The sequence below is a fragment of the Monodelphis domestica genome, chromosome 8, assembly GCF_027887165.1.
Source record: "Monodelphis domestica isolate mMonDom1 chromosome 8, mMonDom1.pri, whole genome shotgun sequence".
NCBI lineage: Eukaryota > Metazoa > Chordata > Mammalia > Didelphimorphia > Didelphidae > Monodelphis > Monodelphis domestica.
In genome coordinates, this window is record NC_077234.1 from 18,527,082 (window position 1) to 18,542,331 (window position 15,250).

The 15,250-nt window shown below is 37.6% G+C and overlaps 2 protein-coding genes across 5 annotated transcripts in view; one reads left to right on the forward strand and one right to left on the reverse strand.

Annotated features, from left to right (window-relative positions):
• VEPH1 (ventricular zone expressed PH domain containing 1) overlaps window positions 1-15,250 on the reverse strand; it is a 232,780-nt gene that overhangs the window by 118,735 nt on the left and 98,795 nt on the right. For all 4 annotated transcript variants that reach the window (XM_007502316.3, XM_001363287.4, XM_007502315.3 and 1 more), the window contains one exon: window positions 13,882-14,102. In XM_007502316.3, the coding sequence (XP_007502378.2) occupies window positions 13,882-14,102 (221 nt within the window). The remainder of the gene's footprint in view (window positions 1-13,881; window positions 14,103-15,250) is intronic.
• PTX3 (pentraxin 3) overlaps window positions 1-15,250 on the forward strand; it is a 101,051-nt gene that overhangs the window by 38,682 nt on the left and 47,119 nt on the right. The window lies entirely within an intron of this gene.

The following is a 15,250-nucleotide window of genomic DNA, read 5'->3' on the forward strand; positions in this document are numbered from 1 at the left end:
GGATCAAAGGGTATGCAGTTTTGTAGCCCTTTGGGCATATTTCCAAATTGTTCTCCAGAATAGTTGGATCAGTCCACAACTCCACCAACAATGCATTAGCATTCCAATTTTGCCCCATTTCCTCTGACATTTATCATTTTCCTTTACTCTCATATTGGCCAATCTGATAGGTGTGAGGTGATACCTCAGAGTTGGTTTAACTTGCATTTCTCTTACCAAGAGTGATTTAGAACATTTTTTTCTTGTGATTATTGATAGTTTTGATTTATTCATCTGAAAATTGCTTGCTCATATTCTTTGATCATTTATCAATTGGGGAATTATTTATAGTCTTATAAAATTGTCTTAGTTCTCTAATTTGCTATAAATGTTTTTCTCCAGCTTGTTGTTCCTCTCTGATCTTGGTTACAGTGGTTTTGTTTGAACAAAGCCTTTTAAATTTAATATAATCAAAATTATTCATTTTATATCTTGTTATGTTCTCTATCTCTTGGTCAGTCATAAATCCTTCCCTTCTCCATAGATCTGACAGGTAAACTGTTCTATGTTCTCCTCATTTATATATGGTATCATCCTTTATATTTAAATCATATGCCCATTTTGATCTTATCTTGGAATAGGGTGTGAGATATTGGTCTAAACCTAGTTTCTGCTATGCTGTTTTCCAGTATTCCCAGTAGTTTCTGTCAAATAGCAAGTTCTTTGAGGTCTTTGGGTTTACCAAACACTATATTGCTAAGGTCATTTACCTTGTGTTTATAACTTTTAAAAGTTGTTTTTTTTCATGTCTTTGGGATCTTCCCCTCCATCAGATACTAATTCCTCAACAAATTATCTCACTTCCATCATGAAATGAATCTCCTCCATGTACCTGTAATATAACCTGATTATTCCCATTTTTTATTCTCTTTAGGTCTATTTCTATCTCCTCTATCAGCACAACAGGAATTCTGATGTTTAGAGACCAAGTATGGTGGCTGTCTTGCTCTTGATGGTGAAAAAAAATTACTATAAAAATCTTTTCATATTCCATTTTTCATCTGTTATCAGAATAATTCCCCAAGCAGGTCTTTTGCCAAACTTACTTGGTTTCAATTTCCATTGCTCCTTTCAGCATTATAAAGTAATACTTCTTGTAATCAATTCATCATTCCTCCTCCCCAAGATTTTACAAATAAGTTTATATTATAAATTTATGTTGATAGTGGTCAAATTTCTTCCTCTCTGCTTGCCAAGTAAACCAAGTCTTTGCTGGCTAAGGTTATTATTAAGCTCTTTTGGTTTCCTTGCTCCATATATAAAGACTTCACATTTTTTAAACTTCTGTTTATAAAATTAGTAGTCATTTCTATTGTCTATCACTCTTTATTTTTCATTATCAACAACTTGTTTAAATAGGTCAGACTGAGTAATTTCAATTGCATGCCCTATAGTCTATCATTATTTCTCTTTCTAGCCTTAAGGTAGTTCTAGTTTTTATTCTATCAAGTTCATGATCTGATTATCCACAGATTGATTCAGGGAATATGTATCAATGATTTTTTTCTATTTGTTAAAAAATATGATCAATTTAATTTTTTATGATAGTGTTTGGTGCCCATCATGCCATTAGTACCTACTAACCCTTTCTTGAAGAAAGTATTCATGGTATGAACAAATGAAGCTTGGTGTAATTTATAAGTGTTTGAATTCTTATTCCTTAAAGTACTAACAAGCTTCGTAATAATTTATTTCTTACTATCTTCACTTCTTTCCCCTTTTACATTTAATTTTAATAAGCATCAAGGAACATTTTGATTTAATTTGGGGCTCTCATCAAAGTCATCATAAAAATTTCATTTCCACTTCTTCTGACATCAATGTTGTAAATACTTTCATAATAGTCTTTTTGCAAATATTTTTAATACTTTTACAGTACAAGATGATAAAATGTCCCATGAATCATGTATTTTGTTGACTCTGGACATATGATAAAACTAACTGTTGATTTCTTTCTTTGCTTTTCCAAAGAGAGCCTGTAGGAGCAGCTTTGTGACTCAGTGGCTAAAAAGCCAGGTCTGGAGATGAAAGATCCTAGGTTCATGTCTGGCCTTAGACAATTCCTAGCTATGTGATCTTAGGCATGTCACTTAACTCCAGTTGTTGAGCCCTTAAGGGTCTTCTTCCTTGGAACTGATATCAGTTCTAAGACAGAAGATAAGGGTTTCAAACAAACAAACAAACCAAAGAAAACTGTGAGCCACATTTCCATTTAGCTGCACCCTGTCTTCTTTCCCCTTTCTTTAAAACAAAATGTTAACATGGATATGAATACCAGTCCCTCTCCTTATAAGTAGTCCACTCTTGGATTTCACACTTAAAAGTGCTGACTTCCAAGTTCAGTTTTAGAGATGATCTGAAAATTGTGATTTGTAGCACTCTCTATTCCCTTTTACACCTCTCTGCTGCTATCACGATCAAAGGCAAAGGGAGCCACCAAGAACTGAGGTTCCACAGAGTCCACAGAGAAGACCATTTAATATTTTTCTTTGTTTCATGAACCATCATGTTATAAGAAGTAATTGCTAAGTCACCAATGTGGTGGTGATGAGACATTCCATACCTTGAAAGAGGTTGTTCCTTGGAAAATAGGTTCAATCTGTTGTTAAGACTTTCCAACAGGTTGGCAGCTACCATCTACAAACTTATTTAAGTCACTGATTATCTGATAACATTTTCTCTGTATGTAGTTCTTGTCAAATAGCAGAAATATAATAAATATTTATTTTATAATGAATGAATGAATATCAATTAGAACAAAACCAAGCAAGGACCTTCTAAGACCCATAGAATCAAGTGCATAGCCTCCAAGAACCCAGGGTTATGAGCATCCTGTAATCACTAAAACATTTGAAAATAAAGCTGCTAGAAATAGTATAGAAAGATAAGATTCTTCCCATTTAAAAATAGACACTCTTCTCAGTTAACTTTTACACTTAACGGTAATGCAAATAAGTGTTATTTCCTACATAAGCTTTCTCACCAGAAGAAGTACTACTGGAGTTATTTTAATGTTGCTGGTTTGCATTATATCACTGACACTCTTACTCTTGTCCCAAAGGCTCAGTGACAGGTAAAACATGGAAGCACTCAGTGATTGGGGATCAGTCCCTGGAACAAGCAAAATATAAAGCCTGGGATCTGAGGCTAGCCCAAGAGAAATGCACAGATGTGGCTTTGTTTGTCACCACCTCTCCAACTCTGCTTCCTTCCACCTGGTCTTGTAGGAGAACAGAGGTTCCATCTCTGGATGGAAGATAGGGAGAAACTGCCATTCAGTCTGGGGAACTGGAAAGGATAAGAGGAAAATGTAGGCTGGTCCTAATTATAACCATCACTCTATTTCCTCTTGGCTTCTTTGTTCTCTTTGAAAATAAAAATGTGGGTCTGGGAAATGGCAGCATCTTTTGAAATAAGCTTCTCCAAGAGTAAAGACAACCCTATTTCCCCCTCCTACCAAAAGGAAATATTTCTTAAAATGAAGCATTTGGGGGAAGCATGGAAAGGAAGGAGATGAAGTTGAAGGATGTTGGGTGTTGTTACTTCTTTTCCATTTGTCAGATTTAAGTCCAGAGGTAACTTTATAGAGTTGTTTGCCAGTATTCCGTAATCCCCTAAATATTAACTTGGCCCCAACTCAGCAAGCCACATTAGGGGAGGCTCATATGATTTCCAGGCTGGATGTTTTTTGGTCTCAGCTGCCAAAGGCAAGTTTTTAAAAACATCTCTTGGGATGCCCAGGGGGAGGCTTCATTACCTCCCACTTGGGTAAGCCTAAGCTCCCCTTAATAACAAATTGTCCTATTGGCAAGAAGCAAATTTCACTATGTAAGGAAGATGAGACTGTAAACCTTGTAGGGGGTCAGAAAATTGGCAGACTATCTTAAAGGATCCTCAAGTCAAAGAAAAACAACATTAGTTAGCGTTCGGAAACTGGCTCAAGGTACTATCCAGAACGTGTTTTCTTACACGGGTAAACTTTTAGAAAAACATAATGTCTTATATTTGGGAAGTCCTTTCCAATTCACAAAGGGTGTTCATATATACTGCTGCTCAATACTCAATCTAATGCATTCCCTTAGCTTTAACTACCCTTGGTGAATGGCTCCCAAATTTGTATAATCTGCAGATCTTATAAGCTACCACCTCTTAACTCAAATAATTGAAGGACTGATACAAATCTTCTATGAAAATAGTAGGAATTTAATGTTGAATGGATGAATGAATGTTGGACAGAATATGACCAAAGACAAAGCTCTAAAGTGCTCAGAACCAGGAGACAAAAAGCAAGACCAATTATTGTGCACCTTAAAAAGGGAAAATTGGATTGAATTCTTTAAGGGCAAATCATGGAAAGTAAATCTCATTCATACCTTTTTATCGGGTTGCTAGACTAGTAGGTACTGGAATTCCATAGATACTGAAGATCTAAAATTTATCAAGGCATTTAAGAAAGTCTTGCAGTATTCTCGGACTCAAAATGAGGAACTATGGACTAGATCAACAATTCCCAAAATGTGGTCTCAGGACTGCTGGGACTCACAGCAGATTCTTTAGGGACTCACAAGATTAAAACAATTTCACAAGAATAAGCAATTTGAATATCTGCTATGGTCAATATTGATAGATTTAATCCACATAAACAAAAGATCTTTGCAGGATTCTCAATAATTTTATAAAGGAGGTTTGAAATCAAAAGGTTTTAGAACTTCCAGACTAGATGATAGTAGATGACTTTTTTATTGTTTTAAAGATCTGACTGATTGACTATAGGGTATTGATCTACTATTGTAGATAAGCCCAGAAGATGGTATCTAGTAGAATGCCATGAGTCTTTTCAAAATTTACAGGGAAGTGCATAAATAAATGCTCACCATAGTTGTGCATGCTATGAAGCTGGAAAGGATAATTAATAGCTTTGCTCTGATAAATGAGAGCAAAAGAAATGAAGGTCAACAGACTAGGGCAATGGGCTGCAGCTTACATTGATATTTCAAGAATCTGTGATTTTACATGGGTCACTGGGGATATGATTGGGGCTATAAACCCTAAATAATCACCCTAGTGCAAATATAAATAATATGAAAACAGGTCTTGAACAAAGACACATGTAAAACCCAGTGGAATTGTGCATCAGATATGGGAGGGAGTTGGGGAAGAGGAGGGAAAGAACATGGTTTTTGTAATCCTGGAAAAAATGCTCTAAATTAATCAATTAAATAAAATAATAAAAAAGAACCTGTGATTTTATCACTGTGGGTACTGTCTCCTAAGATACAGATCCCAGCATCTCTGGTTGAGTGGAAAATTTTTAACAGACACCATGGCTAAAAATTTAAGCCCCCTGAGGCTAATTTGCTGACAAGCCTCAAATATATTGTGATCCATTTCTTTCTCCGACATGGACTTTTTGTCCACTTGTGGGTCCATCTTCAACAATGTTTCCAGGCTTCCAGGACCCACCAGAGCTTGACTGTACTGGCAAAATTTTTGAGGACTCAGGGTCACTGCCACAGTATGATGAAGCACTGGAGCAGGGATTGAGGAGAGGAAATTGAAACCAAAATATTAAATTGAATGGGAGCAAAGGTCAAATTCTGCCCTTATGCTCCAAAAATCAACTGTATTGGAAGAAAATATGAGAGGTATGGTGGGAATGTGATTTATATGGAAGAGAAGGGGATCTTTAGTAGATTATGAGCTCCACAGGGGTTAGGAGGGTTATGTGGGTCAAAAAATGCCACTTTTCTCTTAGGCTGATGAAGACATTGTGTCTGATAAAAAATATGTTGTCTAGAGAATGGAAGATTAAACTATTATTAGATTCACTCCTAGGCTGACTGCTTCTGGAGCACTGGCTACTTTAGAGGATTCCATATTTGAGAAGGGACATTGATTATTGGAGTATTTCAGGGCTAGGTGATCAAAATGGTAGGGGGACCACAAACTGAGCCTTCTGAGTATCCATTGAAGGAATTATAGGCATTTCATTTTCCAAAGAGAAGATTCAGGAAAGATGAGAACCATGTTCAGATATTTGAAGAGTTGTCATATAGAAGAGGGGATAGGTTGTACTTGGATTTCCACCAATAGAGGTCACAGAGAGGTAGATTTGAGTTTAATATTAATATAATCTTTATAACCATTAGATGTGCCCAAGCCTAGGATGGGATGGCTACAAATGAGTTCCATAGATGGATGACAATTTATTGGAAATGACATAAGTAGAATTCATAATATAGGTAGGGGATAGATTAGATTAATCTTGAGGTCTCTTACAACCCAACTTCCAGGAATTTAGCATTCTATGAAATTTATTATGCCTCAAACCCTGTAATCTCCTTGAAGGCAACGGATGTAATGCTTGCTTGTATTTGTATTCCCAATGTTGTGCACAGTACTTGACACATTATAAACTCCCTCTCCCTCCCTCCATTTATCCCTTCTTTTCTCCTCTCCTCTCCTCTGCTCTTCTCTCTTCTCTATCTCTATTTCTGCCTCTCCCTATCTTTATCTCTGTCTTTCAGAACATTTAATGAGACAAATAAGCAAATACTACAAATGAAGTAAAAGATCAAAACATAATTTACATTAATTTTACTCCTTCTTTTCTGTCATCCTGGCTTCAAAAATAAAGCCATTTGGCATTTAAAACCCTTCACAAACTGATGCTTCCCTTCATGCACTTTATGTAATAGCCATACTTGCCCATATCTACTATTCCTTGCACCTGACATTCAATCATCTGTCCATGCCTTTTCAATTGTGGTCCATCTTTCAGGAATGTTCTCTTCCCGAAGACAGTTCTGGACCCTGAACCCAAGAGACTTGGAAAGAGTAATGCCCCCAGATCAGTGGTCATCCTGCTTCCAGTCCTCATAGTAATCATCTGAGGAGGCATTCTCCAATGGAGAAGGTGCTGGCCGTCCTCACCAACTGCCAACCAATTGCTTCTTGCAGGGAAGGAAAGTCAGCTTAGTTGACTTTGTGGGAGAGACAGAAGGCAGTGTGGGCTAGACAGGGCAAATACAGCAACTACCTTGACCAACATTGCTCCTTAGATTCTGATGGAGACAATTCAAGATCTTTGGGAACAGCAATGTTTCCAGTCCAAGTTCTTCAGCCATCATTTTGGTAAGCCACCCCTATGGAGCTTGATATTAAGCTTGATAATTGCTACAAAATGCAGTGAAGTGGAGAAGTAGATAGAGCACCACAACCTATATCAGGAAGACATTAGTTCAAATCCAGCCCAAGTTATTTACTATCTATATAATCCTGGGCAAATCACTTAAGTTCTAATTCAGTTGCCTCATCTATAAAATGGGAATAATAGCATTTGCTTCTTGGGATTGTTGTATTAAAAGAGATACTTGTGAAGTATAGCACAGTCTAGGTGGTATATAGTAGGTATTTAATAAATCCATCCTTCCTTCCTTCCTTCCTTCCTTCCTTCCTTCCTTCCTTCCTTCCTTCCTTCCTTCCTTCCTTCCTTCCTTCCTTCCTTCCTTCCTGCCTTCCTTCCTGCCTTCCTTCCTGCCTTCCTTCTCTCCCCTCTCCCTTTCTTCCCTCTCCTCCCTTCCTTCCTTCCATTTCCTATAAGCATAGCTACTAATGAAAGTTCCCCCTATCAAAGTCTGACATTGTCAAATGGTTCAATATCAGAAACAGCTATGATTTTATAATGGAAAGGATTTAGAAGCAGCAGCAGTAGCATTACCATCTCATTTGCCCCTGTACCCTAAGGACCACATGACTTCCATTTGAAGTCTTCCCATGTGTTGCTCCCTCCCTTCCCCCTTTAAAATGGGAATTCTTAAGAGGGACTGGCTTAATGACACATGTAAAACCCAGTGGAATTGTGCGTTGGCTAAGGGAGGGGGTTGGGAGGAGGAGAGGAAAAGAACATGATTTTTGTAATCCTGAAAAAATACTCTAAATTAATCAATTAAATAAAGTTTTTTAAAAAAGAAAAGGTTAAGATAATGTGCCTAAAAAAAAAAAGAGGGACTGGCTTTACTTGTCTGTTATCCTTGCCACTTAGCTCAGGGCTTCATAGTTTATTTACTTATTAAGCTCTGTTTTGTTTAGTTTTTTAGAATTCCTGGTTCCCTTTAAGACTCAGTTCACATGCTGCCTTATTTAGGGAGTCTTTTCTAATCACTAGATTTCTCTTCTAATCACTGAAAGTTTCTTCTTGAAGGTTATTTCCAATTTTCTTTATATCATATATGTGCCTCCTTATGTACATGTTAGAACCCCCATTAGCATATAAGCTCCTTGAGGGCAGGAACTTTTTTTTTTTTGGTCTTTCTTTGTATCCCCAGTCATTAGCACAATTTCTGGCACATAGTAGATACATAAAAATGCTTGTTGATTCATGACTAATTAGCAATTTATGTAACATACTCTATGGATTTTGAAAACATATTCATGGAATTATAGATTACTAGCACTGCAAAGGACCTTGGAGGCCATAAAGTCTTACCTTCTCAGATAGCATCATGGCTCTCTATGATCCCCTGATTACATTGCATTTATTGTGTTCATTTCTGGGCATCAAAAGTCAAGAAGGATATTAATAATTTGCAGAGCTCAGCAGAGGGAAACTAGAATTGCAAAGGGACTTGAGTATATGCCACAAAGTATGAATATTGAAAGAAAGAACCGGAGATATTTAGCTAAGAAAGAAGAAGACTGGTGTTGGTGGGAAGCGAAAGGAATAAACATTGATATAGCACATACTATGAGCCAGGCACTATATATACTAAGTGCTTTATAACTATTATTAAGACACCATAGCTTTCTTCAAGTATTTGAAAGGGTGTCAGTTAGACTTGGGTCTGCTTCATTTCAGAGGGCAAAATTAGAAGCAAGAAATAAAAGAAGCAAAAAGGCAAATTTCATCTTGTTATAAGGAAAGAACTTCTAAACAATGGGAGGGTTTCCAAGTTGAATGAGCTAAGTTAAGAGGTAGTAGGCTTTTCCCCACTGGAGCAAAGACTGAATGACCACCTATTAGGCAAACAGTAGAATGGAACCTTGGTCAGCTACTGCTTAGACATAATGGCCACCAAGATGCTGGAATACTGTGCAACCATTGGTCTTGCCCTATAATTTAGATCAAAACTGAAGACACTAAAGTAAATGTTATTTTTCTTATGTAACATAGCTTTGAATGATCAGAATGCTTTTTTATGTCATAGGACAAATCACCACCCAAAGACCCTGACAATGCGATAATTACTTTGCTCATACTTCATGTTGGTGTTCCAATTTTGCTGTGGTTCAATATGGAGGAAAAATGGCACATTTGGGTCATTGATCATGGTGGGATCTGGTTGTTTTCCTGACTGGTCATAGTGTCTCACTCTTCCATCCCTTGCTGCTAAATGAATTCCTGAGATACCTTTATAGCTCTTCAGATCATCATAAACATTGCTTAAAAGGAGAAAAAAAATAGTTGAGTAAATGAAAAACAGATGGAACATAAATGGTGCCACATGTCAGACAACCTCTTCAGGAGAGAAAGAAACAAAGCACCATGATTCCATTCTGACCCTGTGCATGGATGATGAACAATGCCCATAGCTCCAACCACAAAAAGGAGTAACAATTCAGCTTCCTAACTGCCTTCTTATAAAAGTGACCATATTAGACCCATCCAGATTAAAAATAAAGATTACTTCTTTCTCCTTAAAACTTTGGTTTTATTCTTAAGCATCACCTTGGTAGGAGAGTAGTCTGCCAAAGGAGGGGGAAAACACATGTTTTCCATTATAATTCTGAGTAAGCTCATGTAAAGTTTCTTACACCAACAGTTATTCTAAAAGAGTTGATTTTCTTTGTATAAACACACTGTTCCCAGAAGAACGAGTGATCACTCCACAACACTTTTCATATATCATTTCTATGCCATGGTAGATAAGCACTGAATAGTTATTGCAAAGAAGTACTATCAAGGCTTTGAAGAAGAAGATTCAAGTATATGTAAAGGAAGGGAAAGGACAAATCATGAGTTTGAAGAATTGCATAACTGCTTCAAAGGGACACTCAAAAGTTGTAGATGAAATCTGCTCCCTGTCTCTATTCTAAGATGGATCCATATGTAGATTAGACCCAGAAGTGACCCAATACCCTTGGATCTTTTGGTTAAATGTCTAAGGTCACTCCAAAGCTATTGGGGCAGGGAGACTCCTCCAAATTCAGGAGATCCCTTGAGTTCACAGACTTTAGAGAAAGTAGATCCCCAAAATTTCAAGATTCACATTATTGGACAGATAGATAGTTCAGCAGATTGAGAGCCACACCTAGAGATGGGAGATTCTTGGTTCAAATCTTGCTTCAGACCTTTCTAGCTGTGTCCACTCCAACTACCCAGTCCTTACCACTTTTCTGCCTTGGAACTAATACTTAGTATCAACTCTAAGATAGAAGGTAAGGGTTTAAGAAAAAAAGATTCATATTCTGTTATTTCCATCCCTGCCCTGCCCATACTTTACTAATACCTCATATAATTATGTTGTCTCTCTAGACAGTATTATATAGGTCATTGGAAAGACAAACAATGAAACTGAAACTTGAAAATGTGGGACACGTAATGAGAAGACAGGACTCTACTCATTAGAAAAGACTCAGAGGTTGGGAAGGATTGAAGGCAAAAAAGGGGGGATGGTAGGGGTTGAGATAGATGGATAATGTCATGAAAGCAATAAATATGAGTTTGAACAGACTTTCGGGTATAGTGGAAGATAGAATGGCCGAGGATGCTATGGTCCATGGGGTAACTAAGGGTCGGACACAAATGAATCAATTAACATCAATAACTATACTGTCTCCATTCATTTCGCTTCAAATGAACTTCTTACTTTTTAAACCTACAACTCTGATTTGACTTTCTATTCTTTCAGGGTTGGATCTTAAAAACAATTCAAGCCAGACGAGGGTTTAAATAGTCTCCCCTCACTCATTTTATTTGCTTTTAAGTTGACTATTAAATATTTATTCATCCTCATCCCTAATGAACTCTCTTTTTTACCATTTGAAAGCTTCTGTTCAAGACTTTGGGGCTATAACTAAAAGGAATGGATTCCATTTTTTCTTGGTGGGGTGAAGAGTAGGATGCAAACGTGAAGGCTCAGGGAGGGTACTTATGGCTTAGAGACAAGAGACCTAAATACATAAGCTATGCTCCTCCTCTGCCTTTTTTCTTTCTTCTTTCTTCTATTTACTTCCTTCTTGCTTGTTTTTCTTTGTGAGTTCATTGGCCAATATTCTGATAAGGACCTGGTACATCTTACCACAAATACTGCTTCATGATTAACTGTTCCATATGGACGCATTCATGTCAACCTTCTTGACACCATGATGGACTTGGCAAAGATGCTTTTGATATCCTCCCTTTGTCTGCTCAGCCAACCTGAGTGGTTGCCAGAGTTTTAGCCTGTTCTTTCCCCAGCTTTGATTGGACAGACAAATAGACCAATTATTAGTGGATGAATAGAAGAGTATTCATGACCAGAGTACCATACTATATGGATGGTTTTTCTCAATCCCTGGCATGTTCACTTGTTTTAATCTATAATGGCAGTTATGGCCCTTTAGCTCCTCCCAAATAGATGTCAAAATCTAATACACTTTGTTAGACTTTGCTAATATTTAGTCTTTGCTCATTTATTGTCTGAATTTTTTAAATGATTCCAAAATTGAAGAGAACAAAATACAAGATCGTTCTTTGGATGCATTTAATAAAAACTGTCCAAATTACTCATAATGATTTGGCACACTGGGGCTCCTGTCTGCTTTAGTTTTTCATTCTCTCTCAGATGCTAATTATTTTTTCTTTCAATACACTTGGAGTTTTGGCCTCTAGTCTAAAATCTTGCCTGCTGAGCTGTGTGTTCGATCTGTAAATTGGGTGACATCTGTTTCGAGTTTGATCATCTTTCATTTTCTCTCATGCCCTCTTCACTTATTAATTTCCACTTTAATTGTGAAGCTCTGACCTCTTGCTGCATGTTTCAGACAATAACCTAGAGAATTCTTAGTTTGGGGGACAGAGAAATTAGAGAAGCCAAAAGTTAACAATGATGGCCATTCAGAGAGAAGATGCTGCTGTGGGAACCATAGCAACGAATACAGATAATGATGAGCTGTTAATAAGAGAAACTCACTGCTGCCTGTCTGCCTGCACCAATATCTGGGAGTTCCCACCACAGTCTCAATGGTTCAGAAGAACAATAAGAGGAAGGAGAAAAGACTGAGCTAACTAAAATCACTTATGGAGAGGGAAAGAGGGCTCAGGCATCTGTGTTCTCAGTATTTTTCCTCTTCCTTTTGCTTGCCTTTCTTTACATTACATGAATGGCAGTTTGGCAATGGGAACAAAAACTCAGACCTTTTCTCATCTGTGTAGTCTTATTGGTGAAATTTTCTTTTCTTTTTCCTTCCTTCCTTCCTTCCTTCCTTCCTTCCTTCCTTCCTTCCTTCCTTCCTTCCTTCCTTCCTTCCTTCCTTCCTTCCTTCCTTCCTTCCTTCCTTCCTTCCTTCCTTCCTTCCTTCACTTTGATTGGGCAGGCACATAGACCAATTATTAGTGGCTAACTCAAATACCACTTACTAGTGCCTAACTATGGACAAGTCACTTAATCTCTCTGAGCCTCAATGTGGAAATATTAGAAGCATCTGCTTCAAATGGTTAATTTGGGTGGGGGAAAAGGAGGTAAAGTTGAAGGCTCAGGAAAGGCTCCTGTGGCTTAAAGCAAAGATGTTTGTGAAACCCAAACGAGATAATTAATATAAAGTGTTCTATTAAGTCATTTATTATTTCTTTCCCTCAGAATTTGCCTGTGTAATATTTCAGTTAAAATCATTGACCCAGGGATCTCTTTAGTGGGAAGAAGTTCATCTGCTATCAAAATACCCCTGATACAATTGGGGGATGTAAAGATTTAGTGGCACTTTTCTCAGCTAACAGTAATAGGGCAAGTTTGTATAACCCTGAATACTTTTTCAAAGCATTTTCCCATGCAATATCTCACAAACTTGGTCAAAATAAACCCTGTCCTTTAGCCTCCTGACTGTAAGGCTTAAGCAGAGGAAGCTGAGAGAATTGGACCTAAGCATGAATGAAGCCTAATCTTTCTTCTCTGGTGCACATGCCAGTCACCAGGAGGGTGCAATCAGCCTATAGGCTGTGCTCAGAATGCCAAATGACCTTCCCAATAATGGGCCCTCTCACAATCCCAAGGGAGGCTGCATTGTGAGTTCTGAACCAGCCCTCTGAAAGCAGCATCTTGGAAACTGTGTAAAGCTTAGGGAGTATACTTGACTTCCCAAGAGCACGTGCTCGAAGGATCGATCCCCCCACCCCAAAGTTAATCTTGCATCCCTGGGAGGTCATCCCCCTGAAGATATCCCTAGCCAGATCATGAAGATTTTAGAATGAATGACCTAAATTTTCTTCCTACACACTTACAGGAAGAATACAATAATTTTCTAAATCTTCACATGCTCCACTGAGACAATAGTGAACAAAGAAAAGGAGCAGCTGCCATCATCCTCCCATCAAAGATAAAGTTTGGGAGGGGGAAGAGATGCTCATATTATCTACCTCACAAGGCAATATGGAAGTGGACACTGCAAGACTTTATTTTAGCCTATGTAATCCTGGACAGAAGTTGCCATTTTGTGACACAAGGCATATTGTACTACATTTTCTGGAAGAAGTTTTATTGCAAAGTATGGCTGCATAAATGAGGCATTTATGTTGGGCTCATCCCCCATTCAAAGGCAAATGTGGCCATGGTCTAGAACCAAGAATGGCACACAACATCCATTTACCTCCTTCTTTGGGTATTGTCCTTGTCCAGGTGTCGAATGAGAAGCTTAGCAATGGCTGTGAAACTGTTACTCATCCGGTAGATGTCTCTACTTTGAGTACCCAGGATGGTAGGGAAGGTATCAGTGAGATTCTTTATCTCCAGCAGAAGAAGATGGTGGAAGGCATGTTCCATGTTGGCTAGTTGGTCCACCAGGTAAGTCAGGCAGGTCCTCGCACTCTCCTGCCAAGGACAACAGAGAGAAATCCATATTTTGTTCATTCAGAGTCCCAGAGTCAACATAGAACACAGTCCTTGTAGGTATTAGGTCAACATGAACTTAGCAATGAGGTCAAAAGAGGTGGCTACGTCATCATTTTAAAATAAGGTCATCTCATATTGTTTGTTCCCTGACCTTTCTGTCTCCAATTTCTCCCTCCACCTCTCTCCAAACTATCCTGTACACCACAGTCAGACATTTTTGTAAAGCAACATTTTAAATTATTTGAAATAAGGAATAGCTCTCTGGTGGGCAGGAAGAGAAGGGAGAGGTATGTAAGGAGAATAAGGTGATGGAAAAATAAAATATATCAATACAATTTTATTCAAATAAAACAATACTTTCATCATATATTTTTAAAATTTTCTTTAAAACCAGTTCTGAACTAAGGACATAGTGAGAATTTAATAAATGCTTATTGATTCATTGATGGGTCATGTCTACCTCCATAAATAAGTTCTCCATTTTCTATTTCATATAAAATCAAAATCCTTCTTGTCTAGATTTTTAGACATTTTGGATCTGATTCTCCCCAACTACATATATATATATATATATATATATATATATATATATACACACACAATATATTATATACTATATACATATGTATGCATATGTATACAAACATTTAATCTTTTCTGTTAAAATGGCACTTCCCTCTCACATACATGCATACCCTCAGTGTCTAACCATCAAATTAACTCCCACCTTCATATCTTTGCCCATATTGACCCCCAATTCCATTTCTTCTCCCCTCTTTCCCCCTCTTTAAATGCAATTCTTTTTCCATAGCCCAAGTAAAGTAAAGGAAACCTTCCCCAGTTAGCCATCTTTTTTCTGAATGCCCATTATAGAATCACAGAAGCTAAGATTTGGAAAAAATTTTGGAGACTGTCAGGTACAAACTATCCTAAATAAGAGTTCCTTCCACAATCAGATGAATAAGTGGTCATTTCCTCATTGCTTTAAGATTCAGGTATGGGAGAGAACTGACCACCTCTTGAGGCAGGACATTCCACTTTAAGATAGCCATACTGTGATGTTTTTCTTTAAGCCGTGATCAAAATGACTTCTTATGGAATGAATGAATGCATATATGTTTTTGGAC